The sequence below is a fragment of the Ursus arctos genome, unplaced genomic scaffold (assembly GCF_023065955.2).
Source record: "Ursus arctos isolate Adak ecotype North America unplaced genomic scaffold, UrsArc2.0 scaffold_5, whole genome shotgun sequence".
NCBI classification, from domain to species: domain Eukaryota; kingdom Metazoa; phylum Chordata; class Mammalia; order Carnivora; family Ursidae; genus Ursus; species Ursus arctos.
The window spans coordinates 36,794,896-36,816,470 of NW_026623067.1; the positions used below are offsets into that span (position 1 = coordinate 36,794,896).

The 21,575-nt window shown below is 38.8% G+C and overlaps 1 protein-coding gene across 20 annotated transcripts in view; it reads left to right on the forward strand.

Moving 5' to 3' along the window:
• Nucleotides 1–21,575, forward strand: part of MATR3 (matrin 3) — a 44,632-nt gene that overhangs the window by 5,225 nt on the left and 17,832 nt on the right. For 2 of the 20 annotated variants that reach the window (XM_026508094.4, XM_048221001.2), the window contains exons 1-2: nucleotides 10,971–11,097; nucleotides 17,401–17,475. Coding sequence is in view for 2 of the 20 variants with exons in the window: in XM_048221005.2 (XP_048076962.1) it covers nucleotides 11,281–11,328 (48 nt within the window). In the remaining 18 variants the exon portion in view is untranslated. Of the gene's footprint in view, nucleotides 1–4,712; nucleotides 4,798–10,929; nucleotides 11,329–17,397; nucleotides 17,476–21,575 lie in introns of those variants that run through there. The other 18 variants (XM_048221000.2, XM_048220997.2, XM_048221006.2 and 15 more) reach the window with 16 other exon arrangements.

The window sequence follows — 21,575 nt, forward strand, 5'->3', positions numbered from 1 at the left end:
AAAGTTTTATTATACACTGCTGTTCTAGAGCAGGGGTTGGCAAACTTGGTGTAAAAGGCCAGATAATATTTTAGCCTTGTGCACCACAGAGTCTCTTGTAACTACTCAATTCTGCATTTGCAGTATGAAAGCATCTGTAGACATAGTATGTCAACAAATGAGAATTGATGTGTTCCAATAAAACTTTATTAATCAACACTGAAATTGGAATTTTGTAGTTTTCAGTGTTACAATTAAAAATTTTCCCCCAATTATTCTATGCTTGAGGGCTTTTCAAAACAGATTGGCAGGCTAAAATTGGCCTGTGAGCTAGAGTTTGCCCAACCCTGTTCTAGAAAATGAAATTCAGTCCTTGAGAATTGACAGCTCATTAGTGACAGGTTCAGGGCCAGTACCAACATGTCTCTGAAAAATTCCACGTTATCAATACCTTTGCCTTACAGCAGGTCTTTACCATTCAGCCTTAAACTGTACCTCTTTTAGAGGACTAAGATGACCTTAGTAAATTCTCCAGACTAGAATAGTCCTCATTTCTTGTGTTTGGAGTTTGTCGTGTGTACTTTTTGCACCGCTTACTTTTGTCATAGTGGTTCTCTTCCATTTTTAATGTATACCCGAAGGAGAGGTTCTAAGAAAGAAGGGCAGTCTTCATTTCCAGCAGAGCCTGATCACGGCTTCAGCCCTGGGTAGTGAAATAGAAATGGTCCCTAAGGAAGGAGGAAAACTTTGTCATGAAGTCAGGGTTCAAAATCTGGGATGGTAAGCTTCTCTGAGCACACAGATTGCCTTCCTGACCACTGTTAAGGCTACCCAGGCGCAGGGAGGATGCCTCTTTGTTGCTACTTGAAGAAGGATGATTCACTGATGTCTACACCTGTATTCAATACCCCAGGAGATTTCAGTGGCTTAATCATGCACAGTAATGTAATGGGATTTCCTAGTTGATAAGTGAAGTTAATTAGTCACCTACTACTCCCTGTTGACTTGATTTTTTTTTTCCTGGTGAGGAAATAAAAGAAGATGAGGTAGAAGATGAAGTAAAATATTTCAAAGTAACTATTTAACCCCAAGCTACCACCTCCTGTTATAGGTAGCAGTTAGACACAGTGACCCTCTTCGTTGTCCCACCCAAGTTTCAAGGCTCAGTCCTATGCCATACTAAGGAAAAACTAAAGCTGGGTGGGTAGGGAGACCAAAGTATTGAGTAGACCATCCCTGGTACCTATCTGTAATTTAATTCCTTTCCTTCAGGGTTGAAACTGCTATCAGTGGACTTTTGCATTAAAATTGTAGATCATGTCTCAAATTGTAATCAGGAAAATAAAACCCCAGAGAAATAAATTGTGCAGGCCCCAAAGGGACACAGAAAGGTGGATCACTGCCTAGGAATTCACACAAAAGAAAACAATCCCGTAAGAGCAACTAATTAAGTACTTAAAAGAGTGACAATGGCTCCTTGAATCTTGTTGCCTAATTAGGGCTTTATGAACAGCTCCAGTTAATGGACCTGTCAATGTTCTCTTGGAAAACAATTTCACTGAATTAACAAATCAACTGTAATACTTAGAATGTCTGCTTAGCAATTCTTTCTCTTTATTGCCATTTAGAAACAATAAGCCAGCTTGCTATGTCATATATTTGTCAGTTTAGTATCCTAAGTCCTGGCTCAAAGAAGCCTGTTATTTGGCCCTCCCTGTTCTCCAGTAAAGGCCCTTTGGAGTACGAGAACATCCTGTACTACTCGTTAAGGGTGACTTAACTACTACCTCAGAAAGGCTGATAAATGGACCTTGAAATTTATTTTATTTTAGAATTATTGTAGATTTACAGAAAAGTTCTGAAGATAGTACAAAGTACAAAGAATTCTCACGTACCCTACACCCAGTTTCCTCTGATAACATTTTACATTAGTATAGTTCATTTATCACAATTAGTGGGCTAATATGGATACGTTACTGTTACCTAGGTCCATACTTTAGTCACATTTCCTTAGTTTTTACCTTACGTCCTTTGTCTGTTCCAAGATCCCATTGAGGATATTACATTTAGTTATATCTCTTTGGGTTCCTTTATAAGATTTTTTTTATTTATTATTATTTTCGAGATTTTTTTCTGCAGTAACCTCTATACCCAGTGTGGGGTTCGAACTTACAACCCTGAGATTAAGTGTCACATGCTTTACCAACTGAGCCAGCCAGGCACCCCTCCTTAGATTCCCTTTAGCTAGGACAGCTTCTTAGACTTGCTTGTTTTTGATGACCTTGAATTTGAGTCGGGTATTTTGTAGAAAGTCCCTCAATTAGAATTGAGTTTTTCTCATGATTAAGCTGGGCTTAAGGGATTTTTGAGAGGAAGACCATAGAGGTAGATTTCCATTCTCTTTGTATCAAGATGACTTATTACTGTTGTTGTTAACCTTGATCAGCTGGCTGGGGTTTGTCTTGCCAAATTTTTCCACTGCAGAGTTACTCCCCCGACCCAATTCTGTGTGCTTTGGAATGAAATCACTACGTGCAACACAAACTTAAATAGACAGGAGTTGTGCTCTCTTTGAAGGTGGAGTATCTACAGAGGCTACTTGGAATTCTTAAGAAATAAATTGCTCTCTCATTCAGTTTATTTATACCACTATGAGCCCGTGGGTATTTCTGTTATACTTTGGGAAGTTAGTCCAATAATACTTTATTTTGTTCAGTGTTCCAGCTTTGGCCTTTGGGAGCTCTTTGTTTGGCTACTGTATCCCTTCAGTATGCCTCCATCATTGTGGGGTTTTGGTTTTTAAGCGCTTCTCGCTTTATGGCACTATTAAGATGCTCCATACTCATCTTGTATCTTTCCTGAATCAGTGTCAAGCATTCGTCCAGGGCCCCTGGTTCCTTTACTGGTGAATGGCATTAAGGAACAAGATCTGGGCACTAGATATGCTCTTGATACTGAGGTGCTGTTGCTTCTAGGCCCTGTCTGGTGGTAGAACAATAAACTGTGTAACCAGGATCCTTCACTGTCCCCCATATTTTATAAACGTTCCATTTTTAATATTCAACCCCTTTTATTCTATAGTTGTTTCTTCTCTCATCTAGAATAATGGTTGACCTTGTTCTCTTTCATAGGGGATGCTATAGTTGATTCTTTTTACCCTGTGAGCTCACCGTGGAGGATGGAACTTTTTATCAGCAGCTTGTAGAAGGGAGGAGCCAAGCCCGGGCTCCAGTGTAGGAGTGGGTTGGAGGGTGGAGATGCCCTCAAGGCATAAAGCCTCTGTGTAAGAATCTGGGCTTCCCCCAGAGTAGCAACTAGTGGAACTTCCTTTCGTTCTCCTCAGTTGTAATACTCTGGAGGAGAACTCCAGGGGCAGTATGCTGGCCACCCTGCCAGTGAAAGATGTGAGGCGATGAGAAGGAGGGGAAAAGGCAGAACAGAAAAGTTCTGTCCCAGCCTCTACTACCCCTAATCTCATGGCGCTCTGCCCTTTTCTCCGCTAGCCTTCCATTTCTTACCCCTCTATAGTGGGACCCAATCATGATCAGTTCCTCCAAGGACTCCTCATATTTAATTATATCAGATTTCTAACTTCTTGTTTGTGTAATCTCCAGGGCTGAGTTAGAGGAAGAGAATGACCTATTCTAATTACACATCTTAATCAGAAGACTGTCATTTAATTCACCCTTTTCATGGGTTTATAGCCTTTTTAAATAGAACTCTGCTAGACATTGGGGGGTGAGTGATGGATAAGACAGAATCCCTGCTTACTTTAACATGGCCTATCAGGCCTTACACAGTCTAACCCTTACCCCTCTCACCTCCTCATCTTTACCACCTTCATATTCCCTTCTGGCCACACTGGTTTCTTTCAGTCCTTGATAAGCCTTTTGCTAATAGATCTCTGCACATGCTGTTCCCTTTCTGGTTCCATCTTCCTTCTCCACTTTGTCTCCTTTGATACCTTAGCTCAGACAGCCCTTCTGCAGAGAAGCCACCTCGCCTGAGTGTCTGAATACCCATTGCCATGTGTCTTTGCACCATGGCTCTCCGCAGAGCTAGATAGTCAGATGCATATGCCTGTAAGGGTCCTTTGGAAGGTATTATTCACCAGCTTCTCAAGGTTTACAGCCAAGCACCCTCAAAGTGGCTGACAGCTGACTAAAGATCTTCAGCTGGTACATATTAATATCTGTGTATCAAAATGTATCCAAAATAGAGTAATGCCATTGGCATATGCTGCTTTTCAAGATTACCACAGTAACTGAGGGTATCAGCAGCGCTGGTTTTGTTCTTTAACTGTTTGAAACAAACAAAAAATCATGAAAACAAAGGTGTCTGATTTCCAAAGCATTTGCTCTTGGACTCTAAAGATGTAACCTAGTGCGCAACTATTTAAAACTAAATTTAACTTCAGAAAGTGTTGAATGAAAATAATGGATTTGCGGAAGATGTGTTGTTCCAATTTGAGACGACCGTTTAAAATATATGTGTGGCCTTTTGTTACTTTTTTTTTGGTAATCTATGTCTTTATAGTTAAAGTTTGTTGAAACAGCTTTGTGTATAAATTATAACTAGAAAATCTCCCTAATTAGCGGTCACTGCGCTGACTAGTAGGTACCAGATTAAAACGTATGTTTTATAATTTATGACTTAAATGGATAATTTTAACATGTTTACTCTGGGGCTGTATAAAAATAAATAACCTTTGAATCTATGGTTTTGTCATTTAGGATATTCCTGTAAATATACTGCAGGACATGTGGCGCTCTACAGCACTGACAACATTTTCTGCCTGTTGATGATGTGCCAGAATTGGTAAACTCATTCTACATATCTTAATCCTCTCCACAGGCCTACAAGGTACTGCCCAAGGTCACGCAGTGGGTCCAGGAACTACGGTGGTGTTCATTAATCTAGCTCCAAAGTTAGTGTTTGATTTGGAACTTTTAAGTATGGTGCCCCCAGGTTTTCCAACTAATTCTAATAAATAATTGCTTGCCTTCTTCAGTCATCAAACTCATTCAGACTAAGGATTAACATCTTTTATGAACTACTGAAGTGCCAGTTTTTTTCTCATTTCTTAAAACGATTCCAAACGCCAAATACCTTCTTTCTGGCTGTCAACGTCTTGGCCACTATTGCTGAAGTCTGAGGAGGCTTCCTTTTGCTCTTAGAATAAAAAGGACATATACAGAAAACTCGTTATTAGCCTTGCTTTTAGCACTCATCTATTTCATTCTTCCTGTCATATCACCTATGAATCTCAGGTTTTTTTAAAATGTCCCTCTGGAAGGCATCAGTGGGTAACACATTCCCACACCCAGGCTTGCCCTAAGATAGTATTTGTCACATTTTATTAAAATTACTCAGTGCTAGCCCTACTAAACTATGGGTTCAATGAGGGTCAGAATAAGAATTTTGAGACATGAAAAAAATTCCTCAAAGATTTGCCTTTTTTTTTTTTTTTTTAAGAGAATGAGGATGCTGGGGGTGGGGGAGGGGGATAGAGAGAATCTTACGCAGCCTCCAGGCCCCTACAGAGTCTGATGCTGGGCTCCATCTCATGACCTGAGTGAAAATCAAGAGTCGGACACTCAACCGACTGATCCAACGAGGTGCTCCAAAGATTTACTTTATTAAAGGATGGGGCAGCGTAGGGTTCCCATTTTAGTTTTACATATATAGTAGTACAACTGCTAAATTAGGGGCATAAAGGCTTTATAGATACATATTATAAACAAACTTACCTAATACAATACAGAAAAGTCATTCTGAGATTATTTCAACAATATATCAAGAACAATCTCCCTACATGCTAAAACAGCATTTGCTAAAATTGCTGAGTGGCAACATTTCGTAACCTGTTAAAAGTGTCTTACTCCAAAAGGCTCTGTGATGTGTAATGAGGATACCTTAGAAATGATCCTATTTAAAAAAAAAAAACAAGCTTTGTTCAAAGTTACTATCAGAGGTAATTAGGGAAAAAAATGGGGAGGGGCGCTTGGGTGGCTCAGTTGTTAGGCATCTGCCTTCAGCTCAGGTCGTGATCTAGAGTCCTGGGATCGAGCCCTAGCCTGCTTCTCTCTCTCCCACTCCCCCTCCCCCTGCTTGTGTTCCCTCTCTTGCTGTCTATCTGTCAAATAAATATATAAAATCTTTAAAAAAAAATTGGGAAAGAAGTAAAAATCACTCAGATGGTAAGTTTACTTGGAAATATGTTTATAGGTATCAATTGAAAGTGGTTCATTGAAGTAACAAGTAATAGGTTTGCAGGCAAATTGGAAGGAAAATAAAGATAGGAATAGTTAAGTAGATGTACAGAAGTTACAGATGAAGAAAACATTAAAATACTGACAGACACAAATGAGGCCTTAATGGTAAATCATACCATGTCCAAGAAATTTCAACATAAAGATCGATCTCCTAAAGAGAACTCTAAGTTTATAAAAATAACAGGATTATTTTTGTAACTACACAAATTGATTGTAACATTTATATGGAAAAATAAGAATAACCATAATATTGTGAAAAATTAGAACCATAAAGGATAACTAGACCTATCAGATGTTAAAACGTTTCAAAAAGAGTACAATGTTGATACCGGCACCTGAGTAGGTTACTCAGTGATTAGGACAGATAAAAGGAAGTCCAGAGATAGACTCTGAATTAAATTTAGAGAGTACAATAAGAAAGCATGGTTTTTCCTTTAATCATGTAGTCTAGTACCTTTGCCTTCTGAGTTAAAAAAACAAAATGAGGAGTACTTAAAAGGAATGAATTATGTGATTAGATTTTTAAAATTCTGTATGGAGGGGCACCTGGCTGGCTCCATCAGTAGAGCATGCAACTCGATTTCAGGCTCCTGAGTTTAAGCCCCACGCTGGGTGTAGAGATTAAAGTATTAAAAAAAAGTAAGTCTTCATTTATGAGTGTATCAGTACATAACAAAGCACCTTAAAACTTAGTGGTTCAAACAGTTATTAAAATTCTTCGGGTTGATAGGGCTCAGCTGGGTGATTGTGTTCTACATGGACTTGGCTGGAGCTCTAGACGTTTGGAGGCTTCATTCAGCTGGAGCTGTAGACTTGAAGTGCTTTGGTTCTTTTGATGTGGCCTTTTCATAGTGGTTGGGGTTCTCACATGGCAACTGGGTTCCAAGTGGATGAAAAAAGATCTTAAAATTTTGTCTCTTATGAAAAAAAAAGTCACTTCTGCATTCTATTGGTCAAAGCCATTTATAGGCCCCTTCCAGATGCAGATGGAGTGGAAATTGATTCCACTCTGAGAAGAGTGGCAAAGAATTTGAGGCCATCTTTAGTAAACCACAACCATATACACATACAAAGTGTTTCTTTATAGAAAATCCTTAGAATACACAAAAAATGATTGGTAAGTGGGTTGCCTTTATATAGGGGAACCCAAGTTGGGGAGAATTTCTGTTCTTTGAATTTTATTATATATTACTTATTCAAAAATTCCTTCTTAAACCCCCTCTTGACTGCCTTCCCCCCATGCCACTGCTAAAAGAGCCATTGGTTAACAGTTCTCTATTTTTTTTTTTTTTAAAGATTTTATTTATTTATTTATTTGACAGAGATAGAGACAGCCAGCGAGAGAGGGAACACAAGCAGGGGGAGTGGGAGAGAAAGAAGCAGGCTCATAGCAGAGGAGCCTGATGTGGGGCTCGATCCCATAACGCCGGGATCACGCCCTGAGCCGAAGGCAGATGCTTAACCGCTGTGCCACCCAGGCGCCCCAACAGTTCTCTATTTTTAAATAGCTTAAAGTATAGGAATGACCTGGTTTCAGGGCATTAAATCTGTTAAAAAATAAGTAGGTGGTGGACTGTCCAGAGATTCTGAGACTACAGCCCTGGTGAAGAAAGTATCATGTAATGCTCAAAAGCTCTGTGTCACTATTCAGCTGCATCACCTGCAAGCTTCTTAATCTCTTACGTAAAACAGGAATAATGGTACTTTGCCCTCAAAATTATGATAATAATTAGAAAGTATTATCATCTGCTTAGTGATTGTATGGTATCAGAATATATGTCCTCAATATGTCTCCTGTGCAAAACTGTAAAAGGTCTTCATTATCAGCTCAAATCCAAACTCTTCCCTGGTGTTAAAAGTCTTATATAACATAGCTGTACCAAGCTTGTCACTTAGACCTTTCAAAGCCTTAGCAGAAATTCTTGCTTTGTAGCCTCATTCTTTACCATCCCTGGTGCACACCTCACCCACTCCCAAGTACCCCATACCAGTATAGAACTCTTGCTTCATCTCTACTTGCAGCCAGGCCCACGTTGAGGCCAGACTGCTTGTCCATTCACCATCAGACTACGATCCTCAAGAGCTGGCAATTGGTCATTGAATCCCTACCCTTGTACTGTGTCCTTCATGAAACAGGCATTTGAAGACTGAAGTGTTGTATCAAGTTTGGTTTCCAATGTGTCTTTTTGCTGATAAGCCACTAAACAGATCCTCAATAAATAATTACTCAGTGATAAAGTTTGACTTTTCTTCTTTGTATGATCACCAGATGGCATTATAGCCTTATACAAAAGCATGGGTAAGTGCATATCTTAGTTCTAAGATGCATTCATGTTTCTTCATGAGGAAAAGAGCCTCTTGTTTCAGAAAAGAGCTGGAAACAACATAAAGGGAACTCTTAGCCAGAATTACTTGGAATCAAAGGCTCAACAAGTAGAGAGCAGATACAGTTTTGAATGAAAGATACAAGATTCACTGTGGAATTAGGATCCCCCAAAATTATATTCCAGAGCTAACTAGTAGGCTTTAAACATCACTTACTCAGAAGAGCCTCAGTTCTTGGTTATACAGTGTATTTAGAGATGTGGGGTTGCAGTTCCACTCTTTACCATGGCTATTTAAAAATTTTCCCTTAGGGGTACCTGGGTGGCTCAGTCAGTTAAGCGTCTGCCTTTGGCTTGGGTCCTGGGATCAAGTCCCACATTGGGCTCCCTCCTACATGGGGAGCCTACTTCTGCCTCTACCTCTCTCTGTCTCATGAACAAATAAATAAAATCTTTGTAAAAAGAATTGTCCCTTACTCAACTCTAGCCCTCAAAGATGACCTCGTCACAAAATCAAAGTCACCTGAATATAATTCCCAAGGCTTCAGCCAAACCTAATGAGAACTCCACACCATACTCTCCATGCCTCCTGTTAAAATAAAGGCATGTCTCCTTTCTCTGGATCCTATTTTAGTGTCCATTACAAATTGTCCCTCCTTTAACTTGTTTATTCTCCAACCAAACTGCTAAAATACCCTTCCTACCAACATTTTAATTGTGCTCAAAACTCCCGTAGTAAGAGGTGGCTAGGTGGTGCAGGCGGTTGAGTGTCGGACTCAGGTCATCATCTGGGGGTCCTGGGATGGAGCCCTGCCTCTGGCTCTGTTACCAGTGCACAGTCCACTTGAGGTTCTCTCTCTCCCTCTGCTCCTCCCGCTCGTGCTGGCTCTAAAATATTTTTTTAAAAACCCACAAAACTCATAGTAAAATGAAAAACTCAACCCTGGTTCTCCAGTCTTCATAGCCATACCTTTTCTGCATTGGGTAGTTTCCATCTTCCTATTGCAACACACCTTCAGTCTGACTTTCTCTCCCACTTTACTGGAAGCAAGTCCATAATGTTAAGGATGATGTCCATGTTGCTAAATCTTCTGTACATGTTTTTAGTCCTATCTTCCCTGTTGATAGCATCTGACCCTGTTGATCGCATCTGACCCTGTTGATCACTTTGACCTCTAACTATTTTGGCTGTTAAGGCAGTACAATTTGTGTGCCTCCCTGCTCTTCCCAAACCTTTTTGCTTTCCCCCTCCTACCTCTGTACTCACATGGTCTCCTTTGCCATTCAGCTCTACCTGATTCGTTTCTCAGGGTCCTAAGGCCTGTCTTCACTGTACTTATCTCCAGCTTAACTTTGAAATCCCATTGCTTCATTTATTTCATTAACTCAAATGTGCCACTAACCCACATCTTTTTTCCCCTGAGCTCAAGACCCATAAATACCACTCCTTACTTTAAAATTGATGCCAAACATCTTGCCTTATGGTCTCTCCTGGTATTCTTCCAGCACCGCTTAATAGCACTGCTAACTCTTGAGTTGTCATTCATCCATGACCCTTCCCTTCCTCATGTTCAATATCTAGTCAAATTAACAAGAGTTGAGCTCTGAACTAGACGATCTCTTCAATTTTCTACTGGTCTCTGGTGTTCTCCATCTCTGCCCTCTCCACTGTCTTCACAGAGGATCCTGACTGATTTTTCAAAGATGTGTATCTGATTCGGCACAGTCAAGATATTAAAAATTTGAGTGCTATTAGTATTTGTATTCACTAATTTACTTCAGGCTTCAGGTGACTGCCTTTAAATTTGAAAACCCAGGGAAATGGCCCTTTCCTCCAGCCTTACTGCACTTTCTCAAAGTCTACCTCATGATTTTCACGTGTGCAATTCGGGAACTCTATCAGTGTCAGCAGAGTTTTACATTCAGTCAAATTCAAAGTGGCGGCGGTGGTCTTTCATTTAATGGGCTGGTTTCTCTGTCTTCCGCCTCCATGACCTCCACGGAAATACTGAAATTAAAAACCAGCCAAAATGGTATGGGTTCCCCCGTCTGGCCCTTGGAACCACTCCTCGGCAAATACTTAGAATAATCGATAGAAATCGGGTCTAAGCTACTGACTCGCACAACTCGCCTCTAACGCATACCCTATTTAAATTTTGCACCATGAAGTTTAAGGGTTGGGAAAAAGGTTTTTTGGGAATGGGACTCGAACTCGCTAACTGTAGCTCTCTATCCATTTCCCGCCACAGGCGGGCTCCAGCATTAGAGAACAACGACAGCGGTCTACGGCGCGGGTGGTGTGCGCGCCCTGAGTAGGGGGAGGGGCCTGGCGCGCGCAGAAACAGGACCCGAGAGGGGGTGGGGTGGGTGTACTCTCTCGCGAGAGCGGGTTTGTTCTTGGGCTGCAGCCGCCGCTGCCACCTCTTACCAGCGCCGTTGCTGCGGGGGATTGTGGGAGCCTCCGCGTCCCGCTCTCTAGGAGAGAGGTACCTCTCCTTTTCCCTCTCCCTTTCCTTAAGGTAGGCGTGAAGCGGGTAAGAATCGGGGTGGGGTGGCCGGGGGCTCTCCGCGTCCGCCGGGAGGAGGCAGCGACGGCGACAGGGGCCGCGGGGAGCCGGCGGCGCGCCTTTCTTGCTCGCTCCCGCTCGCCCGCTCTGCCTCCCTCCTCGCTGCGTATGTGAGCCGCCTGATCGGCGGCCGCCATGTTAGGAGCGCAGTGGCGGCGCAACCAGCCTCCTCGGGCGGCGGAGGTGAGCGGTCCCTGAGGGAGACACGCGGCCAGCCAAGGGCCCCGGGTGCGGCGGGAGAGTCGGGGGGCGCCGAGGGCAGCCGATCGGCCGAGCTTCCCGCGTCCTGGGCTTGGCTGTGGGCGGGGGCGGGACGAAGAGCCCGTTACACGCGGGCTGCAGCTCTGAGGCGAAGGGAGGAGCGCTCGAGGCCTGAGGGACTGACTGTCCATAGGGGGCCTGCCGTTTGGGGAGAATAGTTAAAGCAGCGAAGTCTTGGAATAGCGCCAGCCTCAAATAGGTGTTTGGTGTTTTTTGGGTTTTGATTTTGGGGGTTTTTTTGCCCGTTTAAAATGTGCCGCAAAATGGAGGATTTCGCAGACTGAAAAGCTTAGCCGTTTGAGCAGCGTTTCTTTCTTTTCGGTGTCAAGGCCTTCGCTCTGCTTTTGGCCCATAGCTTCATAGCGCCCCCTAAGACTCCCCTGTCCCCCGCCCACACACATCCGCGCGGGATTTTAGCCGGACCTCAAACAATTCCTCCCCACCCCCATCGCGTAAAAATGGCCGAAAAATGAAACGTTAACGCTTGTTTTTCGTATTGCGTCGTGGAGAAAGCCTTCTGCAGTAGGCTGTGAGCCAAGAGACTTGTTTAGAGAGTCACCTCCTATTCCTTTTCTCTTTATTAAGATATTATCAGTCTGCGTTCCTCTAAAGAGGATCGTGTGTTGTGGGACCTTCCGGTTTCCAGACAAAGGGTTTGGAGTACCGTGGTGTAGTCGGCGCTTCGTTGTTCTTTTCATTGCTAGCCTTGTGCCATGTTCGGTGTTTTACAGGGACTTTAACCGTTTGCCGTGGAAGAATTGTCCTAGATGTTTTTCCTGCTCTGTGGCCCTATACTGTGGAATATTCCTATTGGATCAGTTACAGTTGTCCAGACAGATATTTCTAGAACGCTTATGGCGATTCCGAAATTTCTAGTCTTTCAAGCGCGCTGGAATAATGCGAGAGTCGTTTATTTCCCAGGTCTTAGTCATGAGATTTTTGTCTTGATGCTGCATTCTGTTGAATAGAGCTTGGTGTAAGATTTTTTAAGTAGTCGATAAAACAGTTTTCTCCCAGATAAATTTACACAGTTGTACTCCGCGGGCAAAAATTTCATTTTCGGCTATTTTCATAAAGGTTGAAAATAAAATTCCCTTTTGAAAACTCAGTGGCTCAGTCATCTGCGCATTCTGTCGTCATAATTTTTCAACAGTAATGTTTTAGAAATGAAAGGTGGACAATGATTTTTGTTGCAAAAATGCTGTGTATGCCTTTTGCGCTTAACCAAAATGTTTTTGCGAACTTGAAATTGAACACAATTGAAGCACTAAATGAGGATTGTTCTGGTTTGTTATGTAAGCCTGGGAAAAGAGATCTTTAGCCAGAAGATGTTTGTGGTGGAGTGCTTTAAATTTACAATTTTTCCCTTGCACTTAACATTCATATGGTTATAACGTTAACGTATATCTTGAGAGGAAGTTTTCTCGCAACTCCCTTCTCAGCTATGTTTAAGTGAAGTTGCCTTTATATAGCATTTTGAACCAGTTTGAAAGGATTTAACCACTTTTGATCTGACCACTATGTGTGTTAAAGGAGTCTTTAAACATACTAATTTCATTAATGCTTTTAGCGTATTGTAAATGCTAAATAATATTACAAGTGAGTTAATGATAGGTAAACAAATGTTAGCATGAGGAAAGCAAGTAAATTGTCTTGCATGACTTCAGAAACGTAGTTCAGATCCCTAGTTTTGTAGAAGAAAAGATTGAAGCCCAAGGAGGTGGTGGCAATATAAACAGTGGCAGTGCTGCGGGTATGTTCTAGAACGCCTGCGTCTTGATTGGGTACTTGATTCAGATTCATGTTATAATAGGCTTAAAAATGGAAGGAATATACTTAAAGGAATTTATCCTAATGGGACAGTATACAAAAGATTTGTGTACATAAATGTAATCACAGTTACCAAACTTGCTAAAAATTTGAAAGATTTAACACATAACTTAGAGATGTGCTAATTGTAGCATGGCTATCTGATGGAAGTCTATATAGATTTTTAAAACAATGTTTTAAGAGGAGAGTAATGGAAAAATAATGGAATGTAGTATTACTTGGAAAGAAAAATAATAAAACTCTGCTGATCCCAGATTTAATGCCTTTTTTCTTGGTTTTTAAAGGAACTTGAGAATAAGCATAAAAATAGAGCGGTACCAAAAAATGTTAGCTCTGGGTGTGTTGGCGTTGGCATTATGGGTGATTTATATTTCTTTCCTTGTGTTTTTCTGACATTTCCACAAGAAATTACATTTTATTTTTGTAGGGGGAGGGCAATGAAACATTTTTTATACATGCTAGACTGCTTAAAAAACCAGTATCTCATGTTGTTTTATTTCTTTAGGACCTCGTGTATTTTTTGAGGGGAATTGAGGTAAAAGTGAGCCAGTTTCTTTAAATCTGAAATACAGAGTATTCAAAAGTAACAGAAAGTAGTTTTTATTATGTAAGATACCCTGGTTGTTACGTGTAGACAAATGGAGGAATCTGAAGGCATCCTTATTCGTGTAGACAAATGGAGGAATCTGAAGGCATCCTTATGTAAGAATATTTAATTTACCATTATGGGGACTGATGGTAATTAGGTTACAATGTGAAGTGCAGCCATTAAACTATTTCAAGAATGATCAGAATCAAAGAATGGGGTAATGGTTTGTTAAAGTGTTATTCATTGCACATCTTTAATGGTAATTTTTTAAAAATACACATTTTTTTATTTAGAGTTGTATTAAAACTCTCCCACACTTGTGGCAATAGGTTCTGAGTGGACTTGACTGTGGAATGGACAATATTGAGTTCTTTGAGGGTGGAGTGGAAGGGTTGTAGATAGCGTAGTTTCACGATTTATATATATATGTATATATGTATATACACACACGTGGTTATTCCAGGGATAACACTGTCCAAGGAGATGAAGCTCTGTAATTTATAATTCTTAGCTATGTATTGGGCCTTCTCATTGGATCGTAAGGATTGAGAGCTCTGAAATTCTTGATTTTAAAAAAAAGGTTACATGTACAAAATTTTATCAGATAGTTAAAACTGGAGCAGAGAGAAAAGCCAATGGTTTGAGAGAATTGTATATATGTAGCCTTTAAAAGATATTTATTTATAAGTGGTTTTTCAAGTTCGCTACTTTAGCTTTTGACTTATTGCAGCCTGTGTCTATCATAAGCTTAAATACAAACTTGTAATACAAAAGGGGTCACATGATAAAGTGTTCTGTTATCTTGCCTGACAAATACAATTACGGTGTCAGGTCTGAGTAGATGGGAGTGCCTTTGATACAATGCAGCTTCCATATAATTTCCAGCTGTGTATCAAACTTTAATGTTCTTTGTATATGTAAGACTCAAGACTTTGAAATTAAACTAAATTTACATGAAGTAGCTATGAAATCTTAAGGTTAAATTTTTAATTAAAAATTTAGTTTTAGGTTAAGAAGCTTTTCCAAAGTTTAAAGGTTAATTGATATAAAGAGCTTGCTTTTTTCTGGAAAGGTGGCAGAACTGACATTTGTCTTTGACCTGCAGTCCCAATGGCTTGTGGTTGTTGGTGCCTATCTTAAAATACAAACAAGTTAGTGGGATAACAGAAAAGGAGAATGGAGGGTGGGTGAGGTAATCATCCCGGCTCCTGCTGCTGGATGATAAGAGCAAAGAGTAATACCTATGGTAGATGACCTTCTGGGCAGCAGTAAATGAAGCAAGTATGGAAAATAATAAATTGATATTAGGGTCTAAATAGGATCTTTGATTTGCAGTATTATTGGTTGCTAATGAAGATAACTTTCTGATCTTTCAAGATGATTTGTATGGTTTTTTTTTCCCCCTTTGTGGCAATTACTAGATATTAAATATCTCCCTTTGGTATGGTAACTTATAAGAACCTATTCCATATGTGAAAATTTAAAATCAAGTGTTTGAGCCACTGTTGAGAAAGGAAAAGTAGTATCCAAGAATTACAGACATTAGTACTTAAAAATTCTTGATGTAAGAAAATGTGGAACAGCAGAAAACTTAAATTTTGCTTAACTGAGTATCCTTGTATGGGCTATAGTATTCTGGAAGAGCACCACGGAGGAGGGAGTTTAGAACTTGAAGCTTCAGGAGACACCAAGAGCTATTCATACCAACATTCTTGGTAATGGCAGGAAACTGGAAACAGCCCGAATAGTCATCATCTGCAGAGTAAATAAGTGTATGTGCCATGTGGTTGTGTATATTGCAGTGAAATGTAGGTTTAATTCAAGTATAAATCAGTTTCTTAGAAGTAGGTAAGAACAGTCGATACATATTAAAAGTCATTTTGCATAAAATTCATAAATGCAAAAATTAACACCTTTTAAAAGATGAATATATTAAGTGATAAAACTTAACGAGGGACTGCAGAAAGGGAAGATGAGGCATTGGAAATTGGTAGGTAGAAGGTATTTAAGATGTTAACATTCCATTTCTAAACGAGTGTTTGGGGGCGTGTGGGTGGCTCAGTCGTAAAGCGTCTGCCTTTGGCTCAGGGCGTGATCCCAGAGTCCTGGAATTGAGCCCCACATCAGGCTCCTCCACTGGGAGCCTGCTTCTTCCTCTTCCACTCCCCCTGCCGGTGTTCCCTCTCTCGCTGGCTGTCTCTCTCTCTGTCAAATTAAATAAAATCTTTTAAAAAAATAAAAAATAAACTTGAGTGTTTGTATACACTGTGGTTTGTATATAAACTGTGGCATGATAGGAAGGTGGGCAGTGCTGGGCCTTAAGAGAATTACTAGTATTAAATGAAGAGGGGGAGATAGTCCAGCAAATATATTTACACAAGTACTGAGCGGTCCCTGTAACTGCTTCTAGAATCTTTTGCATGAGGTGTTGGCTTATGGTGGAAGACAGATTTAGAGAAGTAGGATGCAACTGGAACGTGAAAGGCATTGAAAACCATGATGTGCTTTTCATGTGGTCAGTAGTAGAGACTAATGTGTTTTTTATCAGGGGAGTATATAAAATAGTGATGTTTTAGGAGGTTTGTATTGGAAGCTGTAAACATGGATGCAAAGGGGCCAGCTGAAAGGCAGGAGGACTGGGGATCTCCAGTAAGATTATGGCAGGGAGATAAGGACTCCTTTTTGAAGGATGAGAAGATAATCTAAAGGTAGATTGGTAGTAGAGAATAAAGAGGTTTAATATGTTCAGTTCCCCTAGCCTCTGCTTCTCTTCAGTGTTGTCTAGGTTACTACCAGCCTTTAAATCTGGTGTCTTTTGAAGTTTACTTGTGGTTGAGTAGCAGAATTCAAATATGAATTCCAACTTTGAATAGAAACGAATGAGACACTAAAGTTGACATATGAAATGGGGAGTACAGTGCAAGTGAAAAGTTTATAAGCTCTTTATTGGTATGTCTCAGGGTCGGTCCTTTGCATCTAAGGTTTTTCTCATTGGTTGTTAGGATCAGACTGCATTAGTTGTTAAGGTCATCTGTGTAAACGTATATGATTACTACAGTCCTGACCATTTGCCAGAAACCATTCTAAGTGTTTTATGTGGACTAATTTATTAAATGTTTATAGCCTTATGAAATGGGTATTGTTTTGTTTCCCATTTTACAAATGAAAAAAAAAAAACAATGTTAAATGATTTGCTCAGTCAGCTATTTTGTAGTAGAACTAGCATTCACATCAAGGTATTTGGTAAAAATCTCCATATACCAAATTAAAGAGTTGAACGAATGTGGAAACAGAGTCGAACATAAAGTGTAAGGAAATGTCTTAAGGGTGCAGAGTGGCACCTTGAGGAAAACCACTAATTCTAAGTAGAGAAGAAAGTAAGGCAAGCTAGTATCAAAATCAAATCGAGTCACAAATGTCAGGTAAATGGTATAACTTTTTATCCTGATTGCTTTAATCTAAAAATATTTAATGTCTAATTGAAAGTCACTAAGAAAAATTTTAAGTGTAGGAAGAAGAATATTCCAAGCCTGAATAGGAATCCCTTCTGATTAACATGTTTTCTGTTTTAGCAGCTGAAGGCACTTTGCAACAAACACTCTTATATCATTAGCCTAAGGATCAAGAAGTGGGCTAGAAGTTGAATCCAGGTCTGTAAAATGGATTAAGAATGATAATCGTAAAGGACTTTTTAAAAATTTTAATACTGGTATTTCAGCCTTCTCAGCGCTTCATTTTACCGTGTTTTGTTTCTCCTATTGTGTGATGAGGTGCATATTGCTTTACACAAAACTGAAATGAATAGAGCTGGGACTTATTTCCAAAGAGGTTTATGAACTATTAGTAGTTCATTGTATTATGAAAAAACCTTTTGAGTCACTCAGAGGTATGCCATACTAAAAGGAGATTATGCCATTGAAGAACCACAGATTAAAGTATAAGGTTTTAAAGTGGTTTAAGCTCTCTGTGTAAAAGATTGAATAATTCCTCAGATATTAAATCTGTTTTTAAAAACCAAACCCTTAAAATGAGATCTGTTACAAAATCTCTTAAGAAAAGATAGTGACGTGAACTAACATTAAAATAAAAATTTACTAACTTTAAGTTGAAACGGTGAATTGTGAGACCATTATAAAAATTAATAAAAAGTGAGAAACTTTAAGGAATAATTAACCTAAACCTTCACTATAGTTGGAAATGAATCAGGTGCTTGGTTTACAAATTCTGACCATAGGAATCTATGCTTTTGTGTAATTGATGACAAAAATTAAGCAGCTACCTTCCGAAATGATGCTGCTTTGAAATTACTAAGAGTGAACTTTCCCTGCTGTCTGTTGGTGACATGATTAGAAATTTTTTTTGCTGTGTTATTGTTGGTTGCTACCTTAAGCATATTTGGCATATTTTCACATGAATAATTTAACAAATCACAAGGGTAGGGTGTTTGGCTTTCATAGGGCATTTCGGAAATCTGAAAATTTCTTAACACCCTCTTGTTTTTTTAATTCAGAAGGGGGAAAATACTATAAGAAGCTACAGTTTTCTAGCTGTTGCTTTTAAGTTTTTATAAGATTAAAGGGTTAAAATAATGTCAACATAAAGATACTTTTCCTAAGCATCTCTACAAGCTTTTATGGTTATAGGTGTGTTAAAAATACTTGTTTTTAGGATGTGGTTATTTCACATAATTGAGAACATAACTGAAATTCCATATGGTAGTAATTTGATACCTTTAAGATGTAGCATTTAAAAATTTTGAATTTGAGGGGCGCCTGGGTGGCGCAGCTGTTAAGCGTCTGCCTTCGGCTCAGGGCGTGATCCCGGTGCTCTGGGATTGAGCCCCACATCAGGCTCCTCTGCTAGGAGCCTGGTTCTTCCTCTCCCGCTCCCCCTGCCTATGTTTCCTCTCTCGCTGGCTGTCTCTCTCTGTCAAATAAATAAATAAAAATCTTTTTTAAAAAATAATTAAAAATTTTGAATTTGAGAGCTGAAGGATTTTTTTCTGTAATGTTTTAAAGAACCAAAGTCCACTTATGCTCATTTTTGTAATCCTACTAAATAATCCTCTGGAAGAATGAATAATGGGACAAATAAACTTTTACATAGGAAATCTAGATGTGAAATGACCATTTGCTTCTCTTTACCATGAACTTTGTGTGTGTTAAGCTGTAATTGTGTTCTGTAGTATTTTAGTATTCCACTTCTTTTAATTGAAGAAGGTAAATCTATTAAAGCTATTGATGGAATGGGGAGAATTGAATGTTACTAAGTGAAACTTCTTAACCATACACAGAGTTATTCAGATGTTGACCGTGAAGTTAACATTTTTAGTAGCATTTACACTTACGTCATGAACTAAGTTTAAGTTCCGGGTTAATTATTTAGAATTGTCTCATGTTTCCTAATTTTAGGGTGGAAGTACTGCTATTTTTTGGAAGTGAAAGGTTTTTTTGCATTGATGGGCATTAAGTTTTTAATGGATAGATTGGATTTTGACATTACATTCTAGATGAGTTATTTCAGAGGAACTACTTTTGAACTTTCTTAACCTGTAGTATAGGTTTTATATAGTATAGGGAAGGCAGTTTTATAATACGGGGGAAAAAACACTACAATAAGCTAATCTTTTTTTAAAAGTAGTTTAGTCAAAACCTCAGTGTTGTGCTAACCTTACTAGGCAGTAGGTCTTGCTTAAATGAGCCTTTTAAAATGGCTTGTCATTTTATTACCACTAACCAAAGATCCTAAAGGAAGGAACTATTTTTGTAAGTGCTCTTTGAACAGTGCTATCATGTCTGATTTCTCTCAATTTCTTTGTTGTAATGAAAAAAATTAAGACTTTGGTTATTTATGTTTCGGTCAAAAGTCTGACATAAGTCACTTTTCAATAATGTTCTCATGTCCTTGGGGGGGGCTGCATTTAAGTTGAAACTTTGAGTCTCAAAAATATTACGGTTAGTGTTAGGAGATTACAAGTTGTCATGGGATTTACATTGTTTGTCTTGCTCTTTTCCTGAGTTTTTCTGACATCCATTTTCTGTTTTGTCTTAAGGTTATCTTTTATCTTTACTTCTCTTAACCTTTCCTTTTACAGATCCACCCTTTTCATATGTGCTACAAAGAAAAGTAATTGAGATCTCTGTAATCCAACAGTCATTCCCTTAAAGTATGATCAATTAAAAATTTTCACATATTCATAATACTATTGTATAATTTCCCTAAGGGAAAGGAATGGTCCTCAAAAAAAGAAAAACAACTGGCTTTTCTGTATTACACAGCTTTGTCTATAATGAAGGGCAAAACCGCCATTCATAGTAATATAGCTACTTCGAAATGCTGGTTTTAGAAAACCCTCTAAAGGTTTAGATCTTTTAAAATAAAGTATACATGAAAATTTAGAGGGTCCTAATGTTTGCACAGTATTTCAACTGCCATTCTGTATGGCATTTTCTGTAAGACATACCAAGGAAACTGTCATCCAAAAAAGTCCACTTACTCTTGTCTTTATTATTCTTAAAGTATAAGTAGTTTATATAGTATATTTCATCTAGAACTAGTTTCTTTAGTATCTCTTCTCAGTTTCATCTCTCTTGGTGTGCAAAAACATCTTCTGTAATTCAGTCACCTCTGATAGCATTTCTGTGTCTTTTTAACTTTGTTACATCTTTTTGTAAAATCTAACTTAAGTCTTGCCTGCAACTTTTTTTTTTTATACTTCCTCTACCACTATATGTCCAGTGTTTCCTTGCTTTATTCGATCATTGGTGGAATTGGTCCCATAATAGACTTGTAACTATTGAATATTGCCCAGGTTTTAATGTAATAAAGTTTAATAATACTAAACCACCAGTGCTTAGGTATATGGGTGATCAAATGTATGAAACTTAACAGAGCAATGCTTCTTAATTGAATTATGTAGCAAACAACTTTAGACTTAATACTCGGTATATAGTTGTGATTACAAAAATTCATCAAGAACATTTGTTATGTAATTTAATATTTTATGAGAATCGTATGTAAATGCTTTGTAACAATTTGAGATAAAATAATAATTTAAGGAAGATAATGAAAGTAATTTCATCCAGAAACATATCTTGGGGGATTGTGTTCAGTTTTAAAATTTCCAGGTGAATGGGCTAATCTTGTGAAAAGTTTACAGAAGTCTGTGTAAGGACAATATCATTTTCATTTTTACCTGTTTTGAGCTCTAGAGGTTCTGTAGCCCAGAGTATTAAATGAACTTTGATGGATGCTAACTTAGAGGGGAGTTTCACTTCTTTAAATCACCTATACTTCCTGTACCTGGGTTTTTTCTTGGGCGTTCTCCTATTTCTATATTGACCATATTTAGTTCTCCTTACTTTTTAAAATTAGAAATGAAATAAGCACTGCCTGATACAGGATGGACAGTAAGAAGGCAGTTAGTTATATGGCTTAAATTTGTGCAGAAATCCTTAAACTAGGAAGTCACTTATTTTTCTTCACATCTGTCTTTACCTCAAATTGATTTTGCTGCATAAAGGTCTCGACTATTGTGTTTGGTCTTAGATCTTATACTAGGTACTTGACTCCTAAGCTTCATTTACTTGTGATTTTACTTGGTTCTTTCTGATAGTAATAATAGGTTTCATTTTCTAAAGCAGAATACAACTGATTCATCTTTGACTTGCTGACCTTGTTTTTTTTTGTTTGTTTTTAGTCTTCTCATGGAACTTAAACATCATACTATAGGGTGTATTTTTATTCTTTC